The sequence below is a fragment of the Gymnogyps californianus genome, chromosome 4 (genome assembly GCF_018139145.2).
Source record: "Gymnogyps californianus isolate 813 chromosome 4, ASM1813914v2, whole genome shotgun sequence".
NCBI lineage: Eukaryota > Metazoa > Chordata > Aves > Accipitriformes > Cathartidae > Gymnogyps > Gymnogyps californianus.
Window position 1 is genome coordinate 26,772,528 of NC_059474.1, and position 22,452 is coordinate 26,794,979.

The window sequence follows — 22,452 nt, forward strand, 5'->3', positions numbered from 1 at the left end:
TGACTTGAAGGGAAATGTGCAATGCACTCATTTTGTGAGGCAAACAAAGCACTGTAATGGTTTATTCATAAGAAGTTAAAACATTTTTACTTCCCACCATTTCAAACCGGGTTTGCCCCTTTTAGATCTCTCAAAAATCTGCACCAATGGAAATGAAAAACAGTAAAAAAACTCCAAACCATCAGTCATTTACAGAAGTAAAAAATTTAGAAAGAGGGAACTGGGTCACCTTTCCTTTTGGAAATTTAGCCAGAGATAATCAGAAACTTTGGAGGGGAATTAAAGAAGTTTCAGAAAATCTTTTACTGGGAAAGATTTTTCAGGTCCAAAATGACATTTCCTATCAAAAGTCAGAGACAAACACACACACACACACACACACCCCCTTTGCAAATACCTCAATAATCAAACATGGACACAAAAAGCAGCAGCTCGTTAGTGTTATTCAATCCTGATTTCCCATGTGTCAGGATGGGTACTGTCCAAAGATCCTGGAATTACTCAATGTGAATGGCAATGTTTCTGATACATCAAAATGCTCAACAGGACAGGGAGACAGCTCGCTGTCCCGCTCTAAATAAGTTACCCTGTTCCTACAGCAATGTTACATGACAAAGAAGAACACTACCAAAAGGCCACCAGCCAGGAACGAAAGCTAAGGAAAGACTGGCTCCAGGGCAGGAAGGCCTTTAGCACGCACTCATGGTTGCTCCCTACGGCAAGGAAGAGCTTCAGCTCACAGGCAGTCAGGTTTCAGGGACAAACCCCAGTTTTCTGCAACACCCTGTAGAATTTTCTTGCATCAAGATCTTTAAGTAGTAGTAATGGCTTAAAACCATTACTCTTCCCTCATTCCAACTTTTTTCTCCATCAAATCAAATATCTCAAGAAAGTGGAAACGTGCATACAGAGTGTAAGTAGCGCACTTAACTTGGACCAGCAGGAAGACATGCCTTCACATAGCCAGGAGAAACATGCTACAGGGCATACCTGAAAATATGGGTTTATATAAAAAAATATTATATATATCTGAAAGAAAATAATGTTGCATGTGCAGTTCTATGCACCTGGCTGAATTCATCTGAAAGGTTTGCTCAATACAGGTTTAGCAAAACATCATATAAGCGATAAACTATGAAAAGCAGAGACTTTAAAAAGTAACACCAGCAAGAAAAAGAAGAATTCACCCATCCCCTCATAGCCCCTGGGACATAATTACTCAATCAAATGAGTAGGTTTGATACTTAACTTGCTCCGAGTGTATGTGTACTCTGTATCAGCACACAGAAATAGCACCAAGTCAAGATGGATAAGGAGAGCGAAGACTCACCGGCCATTGTCACGACCCACGCCCCAGACTCTGATGCTCACAATGGGCTGCGAATGAAGAACTGTGCGATCCATGGGGTCAATCAGGTTCAGCATATCATTTTCCAGTATAAGGTACATGTCTTTGCCCTGCAACTCCAGACAAAGTACAGTTACACAGTATGTCCCCCTCTCAAACCGACTGAGATCAAGGTGTTATGCCTATGCTGTTTAGACTTGCACCCTCTTAATTTACTCAAAGTTTCAGTTTGTTCCAAGAGCAATTGAAAACAAGTTCATTTACTTCTGCTGTGAAAAAGATCTAAGATAGTACTTGCTACTACTATATTTTTAAACGATCCCAATCACAAAAAGCTTTGATGTCTTTTAAATGCAACTGTTTGACTCATTCAACCCCAAGAAACTGAGTTATTCAACGAATTACGTGTTTATCCTTTCTCAAGTAAATTCTTCCAAATACATTAGAAGTCAGGAACTGTCTTAGTAGTAAAAGCTCACATCAAAACCTGTACTCTTAAGGCAGAGTTTCTTCCTTCAAACAATGTGCTTTGTTTCCATAAACTTTAACCAATGGGTCATGGGAACAGACAGCAATTTGTACATGTCAAAGGATTTACAGGATACTCTTTGAAGAAAGATTAATTAAAGGGGAAAACCTAGCATTAAGACATGAATGTGAATTCTGCTGGTGACTGCAGAATCCTGGAGCCAGGATTTCTCCCTAATTCTTCTGGCATGTAAGAACAAGGACAATGCTTTTTCCCCTTAGAGGAAAGAAATTTAGAGGCAATTTTCCTTTTGATGCTAATTCGCAAATGCTAATCTTCCTCCTATGGTTAGCATTTGTAAAAGGTCTGCTGCCTCTTCTGTCACATCTACTAGCTCTCTTCTCAGAGGCTGTACACCCACTCTGCAGACCACAGGATCCCAAGGAAATGATCATGGACCTACTGCCAAGAGGTAAGACAAGCTCCTGCTGATAATAATAGTAATAAGGTGGGAGCTACCAGCTAAATATAGAGTAATTTGTTCCCTCTCTATTGTGCCAGAATCTATAAATGAACAGAAAGAATGGAAAAGGTCTGGCTTCCTACTGACAAGTGTTTCAGAGATGACCTTTTTCTTCACCTCAGTGACACAGAAGCCCTCTTCCCGCTTGGTTACAGTGGCTGAAGTCTTAATGACGTCTAATTTTGTGTCTGTGTAAGACACACATTCATGTCACCCTGGGAGGGCCTGCTTCCAAGGTTTCCAGGCTAGGCAGCAAGGGGCAGGTACTGCCGACCGCCTCTCCCCCCCGAAATCTCCTAACAGGCATTCAAAGGGGAGCTGTGACACAGAGCTGGCAGCGCAAGCACCAAGAGGGGTGTGAGAGAGGAAGGGGCCACAGGCTGGTACATGTGTTGTCAACACAAGAACATTTTGCCTGATGGAAAAAGTACAGCTGTGGCTGAGATTCAAAGCTGGATATATAGGCCACTCCTAGAGAAGCAGAAACAGATGTAGCTGTGATAACCATGCATGTAAATGGGGCGAATCAGCAGCATTGAGCTGCTTGTGGCATAAAGAAAAAGAAACATGGGAAATAAAACACAAAACCCAGGATGACACCGGGCAGACCAGGATGCTGAAGGAAACCAAACAGAAAACAGAGTCATCACAAAGAAAAAGGGTGAGAAATTTGCTTGGAGGTCAGAAGCAGTAAACAGATCGTGTGAAGAATGTTACCAAGTGTCATAAAGATTGCTTTTTGGACCCATTTTCTACTTATATATTTGTTCCAGAAGGAAGTTATTACAAGAAGGTAAAATCTGTTCATCATGCAAAATGCACTGGGATTAGGGTAATAAAACTGAATCCAAATTAGCTGGAAAAGATTGGAGAATGGGGAGATAAGCAACATAAATCACAGAAAATTATCCTTGGAATGCTCAAGGGATAGCTTGGCCGCAGCCAGAAGCAATATATTTTGCTAAGTTTTGTTGCCTTATTATACAAAAGCTATTTTAGAGACGAAAACATTGCATAGGGCAAGAAGAAATTATTTAGACAGACTGGGAGCTTGAACATAGGCCTCAGTGTCTCAGACTGCTGAAGAGCAGCAGAGACCTGATGGTCCAAGATGAAGAAAGCTCTTACGGGAAGAGCCACGCAGGGAAAGTGAATGAAGGAAAGCAAGACTCAATCCCAGCAGTCTTTCAGGGAAGTGTTACATACTGTGGTAAGGTCAATAGCAAGGATGTATCTTTTTCATGTAAGTGATTTTGTAATGTACAGGAATACAATGCATGGCAAAGTAGCAACACAAATAGATGAGTCATGTTTTTCTTCTTAGATTTTACAGAACCATGGAAGTTAGAAATGTACAGGGAATTTCTTTTGGAGGGGAGCAGAGAGCATGAGATCCCACATTAAAGCCAGTGACAAAATTTCTGCAGGGTCAGGATTTTACCCAGAGTGTGTGGGGGTTTTGTTTTGTTTTGGTTTTTTTAAATCATTAAAACTTGGGGATGGTCCCAGTCCCAATTTCACTTTCATTACATTCTAGCTAAAATAAATCTTTAGGCAATCTTAAAACTCCTATCTGCAGTCATCAGTTCTAGCTTCGTAACAGATTTCTGCTGTATGTGCTCCATCTGATATGTCAGCGATGAGCACACTTTTTTCAGATTCCTCTCTAAAACGTGCCTCTTCCAATCACTCTTGAAGCATTACATTGCCAGCAGAAAAATGTGGTTGTAATGATTTCTTTTAAAATCAAGAAGACAATTTACTTCAGGGGCCACCTATTCAAGCACAGTGTCTCTATTGTTTTGTCAGGCTAATTTTTTTTTTTTTTTTTTTATGAATATCATTCTTAATTAAAACTTCCATTCAAGAGGACCAAACCTTTTCATCCATTTGGCCCGAAAACCTGCAAGGGCTTCCAACAAAGAACAATGGGATTGACAGAGAGAAATATGGAAAAATCTGAACATTAACTCTTAAACCAAAATAAAGCACATGATTTCAAAGTAAATGATATATTTTAAGTTGATCAAAGTTCTGTCATATGAAAAATGGATGGGATTACACACATGTAAAGAGAATGGGGTTTTTCCCCTCCTGGGGTCAGTCCAAAGTCCATGACTGACACATCTCTAATTGTTTGTCTAGCTATATGAACTAAATAAAACTGCACCCAGAAGTAAGGAGACAGGAGACCGATGTTATCTTGTTCATTTACATGTACAATATAAATTTCTTACATTAAAAAAAACCCTTCTGAAATTACTTTAAATAGATAGGGCACTCTAATTGTGTCCCTTGAAACATCAATTTCATTTTCAAACAGGCACTTTCTCCCAGTTGCTCCTCTGAAGTGTCTCTATATTGTTGTGGTCATAGCCAGGACGCTGGACACAAGCCTTAGACTGTAACAATAACTTGGGACACTGAAGGATATTCTTCCTAAATTTTTTACTGAAACAGAGGAGTCTTTCTTTTAATTCCTATTCTGTTCAGCAGTGCTGTTTCTCTTAGATCACACAAAGATCAATGAAGGTAACAACATTCGCTTTTAACATCAGTTTTGCATTCAGATCTTGTGTAGTAAATCCACATTAGTGTAACCCTCCTGAAAAAAGGTCAGGAGAGAGGTAGAGAATAAGATTTAGCTGATGTTTAAGTTGCTCCACGATCAACCAAATAACGAAGATGTTTTTCCACGAGTTTGTCTCCTATGTACTCTGTACATCCCACCACTATAACCCCAGCTTTTCCTTTCTTCTTGTTTCACTTACTGATCCCTCCACACCTTCCACTCCTTCATCTGTCCCCAGCACACCTCTTTTCCACACCACAATACCTCTAGCTTCCTTTATGTTTCTCCCTGCACTCCCACAGCGTTATCTTGTCTTTGCTGCCAATTCAGAAAGAAGCACAGAGCTTGCACGGTTCAGCTGATGAATGTGTACTGACCCATCACCAAACCAAGCAAGCAGAGAGCTGGGCTCTCTGTTTTTCCCTCAGTGTGGGGGAATTTGGCATCCTTCAAAACTGGATGAGACCGCTGAACAGATTCAAGAGTTATTGGAGAGGAACCAACAGACAGACTGATGACATAAAATTAATTCCCTTCTGAAACACTGATAAAATAATCATCTTAAAATAAGCCATCTGTCCATCAGTCTCAATCTTCTCATACGTTTTAGAAGCATGGGTCACACCAGCCTGGGTTTCCTTGAAGCCCTTTTGGCACTGGGAAACGTGTGAAAATGCTGTTTCAAAGCACCACTCTCAAACCTCTGGTCAGGAGATAGACTTCCACTGATTACAACAGTTTGTCCCAGCATTGCTGCACAGGTGTGTACTAGTACAGGTGTAAACATGAAGATGAGGTCTTTGTGGCACCTGCGGTCCTGAAAAGCTTGGAACAAAACTGTCAACACTTTCCCTGAACCCTTTTATATTTTTTGGCAGTGCCAGCTGGCATAGGGAAATCCCAAACACAGAGCATGGACATATTTGTCTACAGAGTTGTTCTTTCAAGACGTTTTACGACATGAGAGGGATGTTCCAAGAAGAGGAGAAGTTCACCCCGTTCTTACCTCTCCCCAAATGCCGACAGTGTCTCTGATGTCATTTTTACAGTAAGAGAGTTGTCTGATGCAATTGTTCACAGCAACACTGCTTTTTCCAGGAGCAAGATCTTCTTCTGCCATTTCTACCCAGCCCAGAGATCGCACAGCAAAGCACTAAAAAGAAACCAGAAAACATCTGAACATGTATCAGAGCACATAACACGCTGCTGTATCCAGCTATGGAAATCTTGTAATGAAACAGAAACTAGTCAGTTAAGGTTAAAGATCCCTGGCTAGGAGGGGAACAAAATCAAGGCCTTGCAGATGAGCTTATGCTCAAAGATAAGTAAATTTAAATATAATTTGAGAATGGCAAAGTAAAAACATTCGAAGGAACAAAAAAGAATACATGATTTGCCAGGAAAGGTATCTGTGGAGGTAACAGTAATGCTTTACAATAATATATTTTTGTTAATATATAGGAAAAGCAAGGAAGCGGTACAAATAGTAGTACATACACAAACATGGAGAAATAAAGGAAAAAGCACAACTACAGATACAGTAGAATTGAAATTTTAGCTAGTATCTAGAGCTCTAATTGAAAAGAAAGAAAATACTATTGGATTATGTCTGTTGTGAGATTCACACTCACGGTATACCTCACAGCCTGGCTTTTAAGCAGAAAATTCTTTTTTTTTCTTGATTACAGCAATCATTTCTACAGTAAGTTTAACTAAGGTAGCAAACAATAACAAATTCAAAGCACTAACAAAATGATAAGCTATCATAAGAGGAAAGCAGGCTTTTTCTAGAAGAAATTAAAAATTACATTTAAAATAAAACAATCTAATTATACATTTTTTTAGCAGAAGGATGTTTAGTCAACCAGAGCACTCAGTTGGCAGAACAGGCCAAGGCGACATTACTTTGCACATATGGTGCTTTTTGCAAACAAAACAAAATGGGAGAAATTGAACAGCATCATCTCTACCCTACATTTACTAGGGTAGAGAATAAAAAACTTTAATTCTGAAAAAACCCCACACATTTGCTCTCAGGCTTTACAGTGGGTGAAATACAGACCTCACACTAAGTCAATGGGAATTTGTCTATGAGACCAAGATTTCCTCCATAGAACGTTGTGGGTATCTCATTCTCAAATTGCCATGCACTGCCAGAGAAGGATGCGCAACAGACTTCCTGGTGTACCTCCTTAATAGGCACACCACACATTTATGATGGTCCCTAAAGGTCCAGCAGTAATAGTTCCTGAACGACCCCATACCAAATTCCTGCTCTCTTCCAGGTATTTAATATAGCAACAGACACCGCCACTGAACACTGCCAAACCAAATCCCACCCCATCTCTGAGCTTGGTTTCCCTGAGACTCTTTGCTCGAGTCAGTGATTAGATAGTGCATCAGCACTGATGCGAAGTTGCACTCAGTTCTCATACCCAAATCCTCCTTGCTAGCCATGATGCCTCCTACATAGGTGCAGGATTTGGCAGGCACAAGTTCCAAAAGTAGAAGTGAGACAATTTACAATTAAAAACTGAAAATCTGCCATTGTGTAAGACCTCTTTCAACCTGAGCCTCCCCTTGCCAAGACGGATCAAGTACTGACAGCAATTAGTACTCAGTCCTTAGTACCCTGCTTGCTTCAGTGTTATTCATGTTTCTTCTGAAATGTTATGCTGTCCTGAAATGCTGTGTTGTTCTGGCAAACTGACTCGCAATTGTTTCAGTCAATCCAGTTCCTTGTTAGGCAGTCAGCGTAATTTTGACCTTGCAAAGACCAACACGCGTTGTCCAGCGCTGCCGTCTTGTGCCACAGAGCTTTCTTTGCTGTCAGCAGCAAACTGTGGGTCTGAGGAAGGCAGGCAATGATCCTGGGAGCTGCTCAAAGGAAGCCGGCACCAGTGACTGCTGGAAGCCTTGATGCTTCCAGCAGGACCCTGCCCACATGGGCATGCAGCCCAGGAGCAGCAACAGCAGGTCCACACTGGAGTTACCAATTAATCCTTCTTCTTGAGATGCAGTAAATAAATTGGCTTCAGAGTTCAAAAGTTGACACTGAATATTAATTTGCCACCTTCTAAAAACTGCTGTGAAGTCAGTGAGTAGATCAAGCTCACGCACCATCACTGGTGTGCCATTTGGGAAACACTGTCCTCAAAAAAACACCCCAAAACATCAAGGTATTTTAAATATGCATAATATGTCTACTTTGGCAAACTAAGGGAGGAATAAAATTCACCAGTGGGTAAAAAGATTAATGAGTTTCTCCCTCCTTCCCTTTAAAACTTCTCTCCTCCTTCAGCCTTCTTTCAGCTTGCACAACGCACTCATCCAGCCTACTTCGCCAAGCAGAAAACCCAGCCTAAGAGCCTGCCTCTTGTACCTCTGGTACCTACTCCGACGAGTCACTAATGATGCATCTGATCGAAGGCATTAGACAGCAAATACACTCTGCAAATTGTGTGAAACACTTAGTAAGTGTGGGTAAAAAATTAAAGCCTCTCATGCCTCCAGATTTTTTGTGGATGTATTGGTTTTTGGGGGGTTTTTTTGTTTTGTTTTGGGTTTTTTTGTGGGTTTTTTTTCTTCTTTGCTAACAAGGAAACCAATATGCAAATTCTCCTACGCTGCTGCTTCCTGACCCAGCTCTGCTGGAAAGCCACAAAAGCACTGACTTTCAGATTTTAAAAGAAGATGAAGGAGAAGGTGAAAGAGGAAGCAAAGGAGGGGTCACCACTCAGGGGTGCTCTTCACTTCAGGGCTACACGACATACTAAAATATCCATTTTTTAGCAATTACTAAGGTCATCTAATCTCAAGATTGCAGAATTGGTTTTGGCACATCAGATGCTCATGAATCTTGCTGAAAATGCTGCGATGCCCATTGGGGTATTAAATATTTATCTTTGCAAGCTTTTAAAATACAGATTTTTACTGTGCCAGAAGAAAGGGTTTTTTTACAAGTATTTCAATATTAAATTGAATAACAGAACACTAGCAGAGAGGAACATTTTCAAAATCATCTTAAGAGAGGTGAAGAACTAAATATATACAATGAGCATGTTGTTTCCTCATTACTCATCATATCTCAACCACATCTGCAATTTGTTAGCTGCTTTCCGAACACAAAGATAAATATAGTCCTTGCACTGAACAGAGTATATCTTAAGGCAAAAAACTGGTGAAAGACAATCAGTTCAAGTTGACAGCAGGTAAATCTCTTATTAGTAAAGATGACGAACTGTTTTGGTATTTTTTTCCTGGCCATTTTTATTCTATGTTTAAAATTCTCCAGTGGTGGCATCCACTGTACTTTCTTTCCCTTCCCAGCCCACTGTCAGGACAGTAGAGTGAGCTGAATGGGACACTCTTGTCCATCCCACGTATTCCCCTCTGTGCGAAGGGCTTGGCTTCCTTCCCCGCTTCCATTCCCTCTCGGTGCTTCCAAGCTAGGTAGACATGAGAAACCCTGCTGGATTCTGGCACCCTGGCAAGTTTTCGTTTCTGTGTTTTACAAGAAGCCCTTACGATAACCGAAATAAAATGTTTCAGAACAGCTTCATCAAAACAAACCGATTTCCCGAAGACTCACTGCAAACAAAAAAACCTCTCAATAAAACCCAGAAAGACCCAACACCCCACTCACAAGGCTGTGCATGTACCTGAGTATACACACACAAGAAACATTCTTTTGCTCAAAATACACGTAAAGACCAAAAACCTTCTACTTCTTGGTTAACTGAATACACGTGCTGGCATGACTTAGAAGTGGTGGCAGACCTTCATGCAAATTTCAGCACTAGAAAATATGAGGACTCAGAGTAACATGTGATACATACCACAGTTCATTCATCATCAGTATAAAAGAAGTACATATACACACACCTGTAGGGTGGCAGAGCGCTGGAAGTGTGTGCACGCATGCCTGCGTCCCTCTCTCTCTTTCTGCATATTGCCAGCAACTGTATTATAAAAGATCCACTTCATGTTTTATGGTTGGTTGCTTTTCCCCCCTTAATTATTTGACTCGGAGGTTCTCTTTAAAACAAAAGAGCACAAAAACCAGCAGAAACAAACCACCTAGTGTCTCCAGTCAGGTAGGACCTAATTCTTAAACCAGGGCTAGCTGACTTAGCCATGACAGCAGAATTGTTTAGTTCTCTAGCACACTAATACAGCACCATGGTTCTGCAGCTCCCACCCACAATACTTACTAGCCAAGAGACAAAGTGCTTCCTTTGACCTGAATGAGCTTTGCTAATGCACCCTCTTTTCTCCTGGAACTAACATCTAGAGTCAAAATAAGCCAAGCTGAAAATCAGAGCGCAGCTCTCCTTGACTAAGAGTCGATGAGCTCAGTAAAACAGACATTCCTGGTAATGCCAGTTGGTTAAGTACCTCTACCTGAGGCTCACAGATAATTAGTGGCAAATCATAATTATTGGCCCATCATAATTTCGATGTAATCCAGATGCCAACTTTTGGCTTACAGTAGTCTACCTAATTTCTTTTCTCCATTAGAGAATAAACAAATAACCTTTGTATCATGTTATACATTATTAGTATTAACTTACAAAATAAAATCTTAAAGTTTTCTGTGCCTGGTCAGACCCTCTGCTTTATCTTAAAATCAAAACTCTGAAAAGGATGATTTAAAGAACCATATCTGAATAAAGATAAGTGAAACATCATTTTCCTATCTGCTTGTCCCTAGAGCTGGCAAAGAAGAACAGGTTTGAAGAAAAACAGAGAAAGTTGATAAATACAGCAGGATGAAAGAGATTTAGGAATCGTATACTGTATTTGGATCACTACTGTTTGGGATTGGGAAGATCAAAGATACTACCAGGAACACTGTGTGTCTGAGAGAAGTGAAAGAAAAAAATGTCATTTAAACCATGGTATGTCAATAATCTTGTATTTTCATCTCAACTGGAGACTTCACATTTCCTGCTAGGCTACACAGGACATCGTGCAAAGAAAATACACAGGGAAAAAAGGCCACCTTATCACACACTGCCCCATGAAAAGACAGGTGAACAGAAATGAAAACACAGGTATCGCTGCTCAGTTTTACAGTTCTGGGGAACATGTGCTTGCATGGCTGCAAATCCAATTAATGTTTCCGGGTTGACGATCTGTAGCCAAAGAACCAAACCCATAAATGCTGTAATCCAAACTCTGTAAAAATTTGTAAACCTCCCTCGCAGTGCAGTTTTGATCTAAAACACCGCCTAAAGCTGGGAAGCTTTAGGTTTGAAGGAATGAATGAACTGTGAATCACGCTTTGACTCTTTGGCATTGCAAAACCTTCACCACAGGGTAGGGTTCTGCTCTGCAGCAGCTTTTCCAAGAGGAACTCCAGAAGAAGCTTTGACAGGAATGCAGAACCATGACAAATCTCTGCACGTAAGCAAATGCCACACTCTAGCTGTTGCCTCATGTAGTGCTAAGCATGTACCTTTAAAAAAAATAAAAAGAAAATAATCAAGAAAATCAAAGCAAATACAATCCCCTACTAGACAGAGGACAAGAGATCCTCATGTGTCCTCAGAGGACACATGACTGATGGCAGAGTAGTACCGGAAACTGGATGGATCATAACGGCATGGGTAGAAAAGATCCCATTACAGGCAGAAAATGGGTTAGAACATCAGTTTAACAACAACAAACTAACGTACATTACAAAACCACAGACTGATTGTTGGTCAGATCACATAGCTGTTGGTAGCCACTATGAACATCTACATCAGAGTATGTTTGCCTCGATGATTTAAATCTGTGTTACTAATTTCTTCTCTACTTCTGAGCCTACAGGACTTGGTTTTGAGCAGTTTCCGTTTGTTTCCCTTTATGTTTTTCCTTTTTAAAGGTTATATCTGTCTACAGACATACGTAAATCATTACCGTATTTAATAAGGCCTTTTATCACAGACCACTGAGCAGGCCTGTGCCTGAGACACAGCATGTAGGTCACATAATTAACTGTTTCTTATACATCCAACACAAACTTGGAAATTCCACTTACATTTTCTTTAACAGTTTTCAAATAAAACAATAGTATTATTTTATGCTTTGGAAGATCAAGTATCATAAAATATAGCCACTCTATTCCGAGAAAGAGGTATGTTCCAGTATATTTGGCTGCTACACAGCAAGAAAGCTTGCATTGATTCCACATGAAAATGTTGGAGATGATCAAAGCTAAACTGAGTAACAAAAGAATAAAGAGATCTTATGCAATTAATGAACACACAAACACTTTCATTTAATTGACATGAATAGACTGCAATGCATCCATTTTCTCAGAGAAATACTGACAGTTGTCACAAAAATTCGTAATTACAAAAAATTCAAAATGCAGAATCAAAAACATACTAATAAGATTTTTCAACATTTCCATCTTTCTGTTGCAGTTTATGTTGTATTATTTGAATTGCTGAAAATGTGCCTGCAATACAAAAATAAGCACACAGATATTCAGGTCACAACAGAATTCAGAAATCCACTAATAATTGCTATTTCAAGCAGATGATTATAAACTAAACTTCTGTGGAATAAAATACGAGGGCTTTACAAATACTATAAAATAACCTTTACAATAAATTACTTCTCTAGAGCAGGTCAACATTGAACTTTCTGCTCTCACAGTCCCTTACTCATGCTCCAAGACACTACAGTCTCATTTTTTCCAGACTCGGAGACTCCAACGTGTAAGATGACAAAAGTCCCTCTCTTGTTTTAATACTGCTGTCTCAGTGGTCCTGCTGGCTCACAGCCAGAGGTCAAATCTGCTCTATCAAGGCAAGAAAATGTTGCAGGACCATTGTGCTGGTTCAATGTTTTTTGAATCCCAATTTCTTATTCATTACTATATTTCTGAATCAAGTAAAAAAATCTAGTCAGTTGGCAAAAAATGGAATGGACACTATTATTCTCTACTAATACCCTTTTGCTGTATGTAGTTCTGAAGAAGAACTTAAAATGACCTTATTCTTTTCTCCAGTCTTCTCAGTAAAGAACAGGCTTTGATTTTAGATGCTTTGCAGATACCTTGACTTCACATCCTAAAGAGATGGGTTAATGGACTTTGCTTTGAGCTAGGGGTGGTTTGGGTTTCATTTTAACACAGTGAAATAAAAACCATGCTTCCTTTGTGAAGAAAAGGCAGTCAATATTTTTCACCAGAAACTAATAAAGGATGATAGTTGCAACAATGCTCAAATTAGGGTCTATCTTGCAGAATTAACTGAACTGTTAGGATAACTCAAGCAGGTTTCATTACTCTGCAACACACAAAAATGACCCCAACAAACATACACATGCTTTGTCAGTAAAGACAAGCCCTGCAGGAGTTTACAGGGCATGAAAGAATGTGTGCATTCATTTCTTAAAAACTAATGCTCTGCACTTGTCAAATTTAACCTTAAATGTTGTATTTTTCTGATGAGGGCTCTTCTGCAGACTGACAGATGTAAGTGGTTGTAATGCAGCCAGCAGCACTTTATTTAGTACTGTGGTGCATAATTTCAAAGCTAATATGCATGACATCCAACTTCAAAAAAAAAAAAAAAGAAAAAACCTTTAGGTGAACTCTTGACCTTACTGAATCAATGGAGAAAAAGCTTCCATCTTCACTAGAGTCAGGATTTCATGTCTCTTTAGAAGCAACATTGTTAAGAGTAATTTGTTTGCTGCAGAAATTATGTTTACAACAGGATCCAAAGTCAATAAAGTTAAATCGCTGTTGATCAATTCCCACTCTTTGAAAAAGACTCAAATAAACATGAATGCCAAGTCCAGAAATCTTGAGTCCTGGTGGGCCTCCCACATTTGAGGACCCACTTATTGTCATGCTGCCTCCCTGCAGCACTGTGGAGCAATCATCCTCAAGCATATGGAATAATGCATATGTGTGTAGGAGCAACATGGCATTATGATGTACTGCATATCTCATGTTTTTAAATCTCTTAAGAGATAAATATTACCTCCCACTCCCTTTTCTCTTTGATGAAATGCAGGAAATTTTGGCAAGGAAGACTTCTGGTTTTTGAAGTGAAATGTAGAGCTAGAACTAATACCAAAATACATGCTGGCTAGAGCTATCTAAATATTGCTCTGTCATTCAACACAATGTTCCATTTTAATTGATTTTTAAATTAACTTCCTCCATAAATGTACCTTTCAGCAGGTCCACAATGGCCAAATAACCCACCAAGCTTGTACCATGCTGTTTTCAAACTGTGTGTATACAACATAACATATATATAACAAACAAATATATATATTTTTATATATAAACACACACACAAATACACACTCTGCACTTTTTTCATTAAAAATCTATGCAATGAAATGGTAAACTTTGTGACATTGCAGACTAGAACAGGCTATTTCCCTGAGCCGCCCTAAACTGGCAAGCTAATGTAAATAATTGAAGAGAAATACCAAAATATCATCTGATCAGTTCATTCTGTAGCAGCAAGATGATGAACAGACATTCAAGAGGCAGTTCACGATCAACAGGCCATTCCAAAGCTGGAGCTGACAGAGGCTATATATTGTTTTAGAGGTGAAACGGTCGGTCTCCAGTGGGGAGTACGAAGGGCTGCAAGCTGTGATTACCTCTGCAGTATACTAGCAAAGATGTCGGCGAGCTGATAGGGAGGTCTGCCAGCAATATCAGCAGAGGCTGAGCTAAACTGGGAGCTGCCTGCGCACCGAATCCATCCGTCTGCAGAATGGCAACAGGAGCTTTTTGCCTGTGGGACATGAGTATGATGAAGACTGCTCCTTCCCCCACTTTCTGTCCACTCCTGAGGGCTCCTTCATCAATCATACACAAAGTACTGCTGGCCCAAAAGAGTTTACTGTGCTGCACCACAAAACAGTGAATAAATTGTGATTAAAAATAAGAAACATTAAAATATTAGGAAGTGCAGATTCTTCCAAGAAAAAAAAAAATCTCTTAGAGCAGCAGCTAGGTTTTTCTTGTGTTCTGCTCAACAATCATGGTTTGTTAAATGGTTGTATACAGCAAGATGCTGTACACAGACCCCAACCAAGAAAAACTGCACTGTGCATCTCCATGAGAAACAGCACTGCAGATGACACTGGCACTTCGACCTAGTGAAGCAACAGAAAGCTCTTCTTAAACAGCCACCACTGGAAGAAACAGCATCATTTAAAAAAAAAAAAAAAAATCAGGTATATTCATGTTTTCTCAAATATGACCAGCACTTCCTGGTAGAGTAGCTACAGTTTTAACAGCACTGTTTCACTTTGGAAATGGGTTCCCGTTACTTGGAGGCCACAGCAGCACATTCGATGCCCCATGGTTGTGATTTCAGAGGCAAGGCACGCTGGCTCCAGCACCGCCTCGCCCAGCTGGCAGCCAGGGAAGCTACCTCCCCACGGAGAGAGCAGTCACTGGCGTGCACCTAAACTGCCCATGCAACCTGGCCACTCATGGCACTCACAAGGTAGTAATTGCTTCAAGGGAAAAGTGTGACCCATACAGCTCCCATCTGCATCATTTATCCTCCTGTAATGTAATTGCTATCTATGTTCTTACTACTCCAACAACAATTCCTGGTCAACAGACCTGTGGCAGACAAAGTTGCTGTCAATACTGGAACTTTAGGGGCCAAGAAGACATTTTGATTTGATTTGAAACCAAAGTGTTCCTATATTTTATTTTCTCTTTTCCCAGTCCTGTAGAAATCCGGCAGCCCAAGGCAAACCTTTTGTACAGTGTATCTTAATAAAGCAAATACTGACAATGCCCCCAAATTCAAGACATAATTATCGCATTACGAACCTTGAAATTAATGGTAAATTTTAAAGCAGTTTCCATTCTCTTTCACATGAGGAATGGCTTTGTGATATATTTTTCTAGGGAAGGCTACAAGTAAAATCTCTCCCTTTACATCTCTCCTGCAGTTCAGTCACCCATGTCCTGAACCTGCACTATAGGTTCGCATCTAATTAGATCCGAGAGATACGTGGGACTTCTAGGAGTGAAAGACATGTAACATTTTGCAGGATCTAATTATAAATCTTGAAGGGCTCAAGAAATTAAAGTACATTATCCCAGATATTTATATTATACATATAACAATTAAATATATTGTAACTCTGTATACCATTAAAAAAGTAAATCGCTTAGATTTGGGAAAACACTATGTCTTCCTGTGCCCTAGACTAATCTTCATATTTGATTAAACAAGACTCCATTTAGGGATAAGGTGGAAGCAAATATCCTCTAGATGGAAATCTGTATTATGATGTAGCTCACATCATGACATCATGACTTGTAACATCACCTAATGACACAATAGATGTCAATAGTAGTAAGTGTCAATCATGTAGAGAGAATGAATGAGCAAACACACTCTCCAAAAGTTCTAATGTACAAAATGCAAAAGACACTATGTTAAAAAAAATGTTGAGGAGATGTATATTAGTGCTTTAGTCTGCTATTTCTAAAACTGCTTTCAAAGCAGAATGTTTTCGAGCACCTGCATCATTTACCTGCAGCATCTCCATAGCTGGGAGGGTGCCTTAATTCTGCTAACGGCAAACAGCCAAATTCAGAAAAAAACAACCAGTTTAGAAACTGCAGTCCCCATCACTCACCACTGCTACCCAGAAGCTGCAAGGATGGAAAGATGGACAAACTTTTGCTACACTATAGTAATTGTCAAGACTGACCTCTTGTTGATTATTCACTGGATGTTTCAAACAGAAGATCTGTGTTTCAACTCATAGTTTTGAAAGCTACTAAAACGACTACCTGCACGCTGAGAGGGGGAAGAAACTAAGGGCACCTTTTTGTTTTTGAAAGAAACAAGGAAAAAACCCTAACCCCAAACTCCACCACAATGTTTATTTTGGTTTTAGGTTGGGTTTTTGTTTGGTTTTCTAAAGATTTTATTCCCAGATTGTCATTCTTCCCTCTGAAAGCCTAAGATAAACCAACACCAAAAGGCAACAATTTTTTTTAAAACTACGTCACTCTTACTCTATAGTTCTTTTGATTTAAATACTTTAAGAACATCATTTAAGGAAGATGCATGAGCACTGAGCACAGTCTGCTTTCCCGCATTTTGTGAAACCATTTCCACATCATCTCATCAATGCAAAAATTAGCATCTCCAAAGACGCGCTTAGTTTTCTACTGGCAGTAGCTTAGTGTTAAAAGAACTATGTACACACTGTTTAGGTTAATCCCCAAAATACAGAATACTGCTGTTCACAAGAAGATTTTCAGCTACTGGCAATAAGATTCTTCGAAAAAACAAAACAAAACAACCAACTCCCCCCTCCTGACCCAGGTGCTATTCAAATTGTTAAGATGAAGACCAGAACTTTTCTTCTGCTCACTCTTATAAACTTATACACACTGGTTATAATTATGGCTTAAGTTACAACTAAAATTATTACCTACTCAGGAGTTGAAAAAGTAAATGAAATTATGTGTCATAAACTTTCCAACAGAGAATATGGACATTTTAAAGCTACGCTACAAGACCCTGGGAAAGACTCCACCCGAAGTAACAGATCTGATCACCCATCCTTTAATATTAAAGACAGAAAACACAGAGCTTCTACAACAGTCAGGGAAACAGGGACTCCTAAGAAGATGGCAACCCTCCTAGACTCATTATGAATAATTAAAAGCACTTGGTTTGTTTACTTTAATAAAACTAAGCTGAAGAACAGACATAATTGCCTGCTATAAATGCACTAGAAGATGGCTAAACATAGAATATGAGGATAAAAAATGGCCTCAAAAAGTTTAGGTTAAAAGGTTTTTGACCATCAAAGGAAGGTAATACTTGAATCAGTTTGTCAGTAAGACCAGTCAAGGCAAAAAACCCCACAACCCCAAAAACATTTAAGAAACATTTAACTTGAAATTAATACATGGGATTATATATTGTGGTTCCCTATAAGGGTAAAGGAGTGGGTTCAAGATTTCTTCTAGTCCTCTACCTTGTAACAGGTCCTATTTCCTAGGGAATGAAAACCAAGGATTGTTTATGAAAGAAACAAATTTCTATTCCAAAACCAAGCAGAAGTACCATTTTGGAAGAACAACTGTTGAAGATGCCTTATTTTTCTTTTAATTTTTTTTTTTTGTAAGAAGACTGAAGATGGAATAAACTCCTCAGATTTAATTAATTGAATTGAGTCCATTAATTGAAAGGAATTGAACTGAGGCTGTTTGTAGTGTTTCATGTGCTCATGAGAAGATTATAGGCAGCATGGGGTGGACTGCAAAACTGCTGGAAAATGTTGAATACTCCCTGTTTGCACCAATAATTTAGAAGCTGCTCTGACTGTGAGAGAATTATGAACTTCAACGTGAAAAGAGGATCCTTTCTTGGAATTACTAGACATGGCAAAAACTCCTCCTCTCTGGTTAAGTCTTCACTTGCATCAGAAATCAGACTCATCTCCATCACCAAGGAGACTCGTTGATTATTTACAAATGGTCCTGTGTCTAGCCAGGATATTTGCTTCTGGAGAAGACCAGAAACAAGCAAATGTAGGATGTCTCCAAAACACACGTACCCGCCTCCATAGCAAGAAAAGCAGCACAGAGATGCATATTAACTCTTTGGGGGGCACATAGTATTTTGTAAAATTATTTCGACGGTGCTATTTACAGGCCACTTTCATGACAGCCATAAGTGGTATGACAAGTCAGCTTGTCAGAAACATCCCTCACATCACTCCAAAAAGCCCAACTGGTTAATCCCTAGAGCCCAGGTAACCTGTAGGAGTTCCTCATTTTCCATGTCTCCAACTGTGTTTTCATTCACCTACAGGTAAGTCATTAAATTTAAATACCTGGTATCAGCATCTCCTGCCTCTACCCCTCTTGGAAATAGACTCCTTCTCTTCGAGATCCTGAGCATTTACTGGTTTCTAAAGTAGAAAACAGACTTTTGGAGCAACTACCTCGTACTTCGCAGGTATAAATACATTCTTCCCTTTCTTAGACATTGATATATAGCTGAAACTACTCTAAAATGGCAAGGCTAGAAAGTGAAGCTTTGCTGAACAGGCTAATGTGGACAGGGAATTTGAAAATCCATGCTTAACACAGAAAGACTACATTAAGCCTTAGCAGAAAACCACATTTAAAAGCAGAGAATAAAGGCAAGCCCAAATGTCAGGCCAAACAGGCCAATTCTGAAAAGATTTTGGAGAAATTGAGTCACATGAGCTTTGCATTTTTCATCCTATTCCTAGGGACAGAGACAGGTTTCCCAGGAGGTTCAGTTTCTTTGCACAACCGCGAGGAAAATATTTAGCATCTTTCCATACTTTCACACACGGCCATCATATTTTACAACAATGTAAAAAGAGACAGCCCAGAGGAATTTACAGTCCAGGATTGGTAAAAGCATCTTTTTACCTCCCTTGAAACTCAATTAGGAAGGCGTAGGTTGCTCTATAAATTAACCAGGAAGGTTATGATCTGTCTCCTGGGAAGTACCAATTCAAAACTCATTTCCAGTTGTGCATGTTTCACATGCAGAATTAGGATCCTTGTCAAGCGCAATGAGCCATCTCTTCAAGAAATTCCTACCAAAATAAATTACTGAAATCAAGAACCTGGATGTAATCATTCTCCCCTTTCTCCCCCTTCCCCCTCTCTTTTATGGCCTTGTGCAGACAACCTGCGCCAAGATGTCAAGGATATGAAGCTCTGAACTGCATCTTAAGCACATGATGTATAGAGAAACATTTGTTGTTTACTGACAATTTTGAACACTTAACTGTGCTGCTGCATAAATCACTTTTCTTACAAGAACTACATGGATTACATGACACTTTTCCCAAAACTGACATTTTTGCAGTGCTACAATCGCAGAAGTTGACAGACTCCGGGGGAAGACAACTACTTCAGCTTACCACAAGGTGGCACGGTTCCCTTTGCTGAAAGACAGCATTACTCGGTGCCACTGAGGAATTTCAATTTTTTAATTTTTTTTTTTTTTCAAATGTACTGGCCACTGTCATGAATAGGCTTAAATAGGTTTAAGATCTCTAAAATATCTCTAGCAAGGTTCATTTTAACAAATTCTTCCAATAGAGAGTTTAACGAGTTAAAAAAAGCTTCCTTCTGTTATGCTGAAATGAAGAAAAAATATCTGTGCTTGCTGTCACGCAAAAGCAAGCTTCAATCAAATACAGTTAAGGCACATCATGTAGCAGAGGAGAGCCTAAGGGGCTAAAAAAAAAAATCTTATTTTCCAAGTCTCAGGTCATCAGTTTCAAATCCTATCAGACTTCTTTTAGTCTTGCAATATTCTGGGTAAAATGGACTAGCAAGGAATCCACCTACCACACCCCCTTCCCATCCATGTGAGAATTAAAGATCCCAGAGCATTTTCCAGAAGTGAAGATTTTCCCTGCTGTTTCCAGACCACTTCCCATCCCTGTGTCAGGTACAGCCATGCAGCAGCTGCTTGTCCTGTCCTCGGGGCAGAGGCAGATGCACTGAACAGCTCTGCCCACAGCCTCTCCTGCGGCAAAGCAACATCAGTGCTGCTGAGCTTCACCCACAGGACCACACACATGGTCACTACTGCCCCTGCACAACATCCCCATCAGGCAGTGACAGATAGCAGGTAAGGTGCTTTGACTCAAGTGATTTAAAACCAAACAAACATGTACAGTTTCTCCTCTATTTCTTGTCTTGCTCCTCTCAGTCACTTCTGTGAATGTTTCAGCACTCAGTTTTGATTACGCGTTTAAGTGTCATCAGCATGGTTTTGCCTAAACAGGAGAAAATAGACAAGAGAGGACAAGCTTCTGGCATTGACCCATTTCAGAGACGCTGGATTGGTATCAGTTCCATAACTTTTGAAGTTTAAAGAGCAAACCAGAGAGGGAAGGGAGATGATGACACACAAGTTATTTGTCCACACAAATACTGCCATGGTTCTCCATGCAGGAAGGGCTCCTAATTCTACCCAGTGCAAATCACCTGGTAAAGAGTCAGACATATCAAAATACTGCCTCCCTATAATGCTTTCCATACCGTAAGGCTTATCATGAAAGGAACTGCCTTCTGGTTCTGAGGACTGGTACCTAATGCTCATCACTCCTCCAACTCCATTTACTGTGCTCAGAATTTAGTGCTTGTCATTGCAACGAGCACAGCTGAAACCCATGCTTTTTAATTGCCAGCCTGCCAAGCAAAACACATTTATTCACATCTGTTTTAAACATCACAAGCCAAATAATCAAGATGACAAAGAAGTTTAAGCACCCTGATCAGTCTGTTTTCTCTCCTAAAATATATCATTAATGCCATAATAATTATTAACTCTCTTACATACTGTCTTCCTGCACATAAGTAGCTTCTGATCCTGTCAGTCACTGCAGGTGTATGGCACAGCCAAAACACTTATTTAAATTACTTGGATTTCCAATTACAGAGATTCACATTCATCCTTAAAAATGGATGCAAGCACAAGGCAAAACTATCAACAAGACAAATCTAGAGATATGTATACAAGCATTCAAAACCTTCTGCTGCTTCTTTCTCCTCAAAAACCTTAGATTACAACAGTAAAGGCTCTGATTTAATTATGGTGCTTGTTCACATAATGGTCTCATTTTTCTCTATGAATTTTATCCTCAAACTAGGTTGCATTCTCTGTTCTAAAATACAAAGTTCCTTGTTCTAAAAAGTAACTTCCTTGTTACTAGCTGCAAGTTCAAGCAACCACATAAACAAGGAAGAGTACTTTAAAAAGGGACAAACTCAAGAATAAAGAGCAAATTCTGTCACTGAATGCCCCAGGAAGCCATCCAGCCATGACAAACAACAGAGCCCTCTCTCACTCAGGACAGAAAACTCACTTAGTTGTGCAAGGGGTTAGTTATTACAGTTGGACAGCAGAATCTTGAGCTGTAACATTCAATTTCTTGGCTTACATGATTTTAAAATAAGTCACACTTTCCTGACCGAATTGAATGAAGCTTTAAATCTGCAAATTCCTTTGATGGAATTAGTCTTGCATGGTCAATCTACATTGTGCCAAGAGGAGGAGTACAGTTAATTTCAAAACTTAGGAGACATTCTGCACCTTGCGAGTTATGTTTACAATTGCATATTTTTAATTGTTATCCCATTGTGGATCCTCTTACTGACCTTGGCTTCTGGATCACTGTTGATGCTACAAGAATCATCATCATCAGATTGTGGACCATTTCTGTTACAGAAAAAAAAAGAAGACAAAATCAATCTTAAAATCATATAAAAATTACAGCACAGCACGAAATGGAGCTGGTCATTCCACTGAGACTTCTGAAGTCATTGTACCTGAGCTTCAAAGAGGCATAGCGCAACGTTGCTCCTTCAAACTCTTTTAGACTTGGGTCTGGGTTCACAGTGGCTGCATGCAGATCCTAGAGATAAAGGCAGTGCTATTAGTATAGTATTAAGTGCTATTAATATAGTATTAAGTACACCACCATGTTATTTCTTATTTCAAAGGGAAATTAAATCCTCC

At 39.6% G+C, this 22,452-nt stretch overlaps 1 protein-coding gene across 11 annotated transcripts in view; it reads right to left on the reverse strand.

Moving 5' to 3' along the window:
- Positions 1–22,452, reverse strand: part of APBB2 (amyloid beta precursor protein binding family B member 2) — a 135,867-nt gene that overhangs the window by 46,083 nt on the left and 67,332 nt on the right. For all 11 annotated transcript variants that reach the window (XM_050896684.1, XM_050896689.1, XM_050896685.1 and 8 more), the window contains 4 exons: positions 22,263–22,348; positions 22,092–22,152; positions 5,919–6,065; positions 1,331–1,458 (listed from right to left, as the gene is read on the reverse strand). In XM_050896684.1, the coding sequence (XP_050752641.1) occupies positions 1,331–1,458; positions 5,919–6,065; positions 22,092–22,152; positions 22,263–22,348 (422 nt within the window). The remainder of the gene's footprint in view (positions 1–1,330; positions 1,459–5,918; positions 6,066–22,091; positions 22,153–22,262; positions 22,349–22,452) is intronic.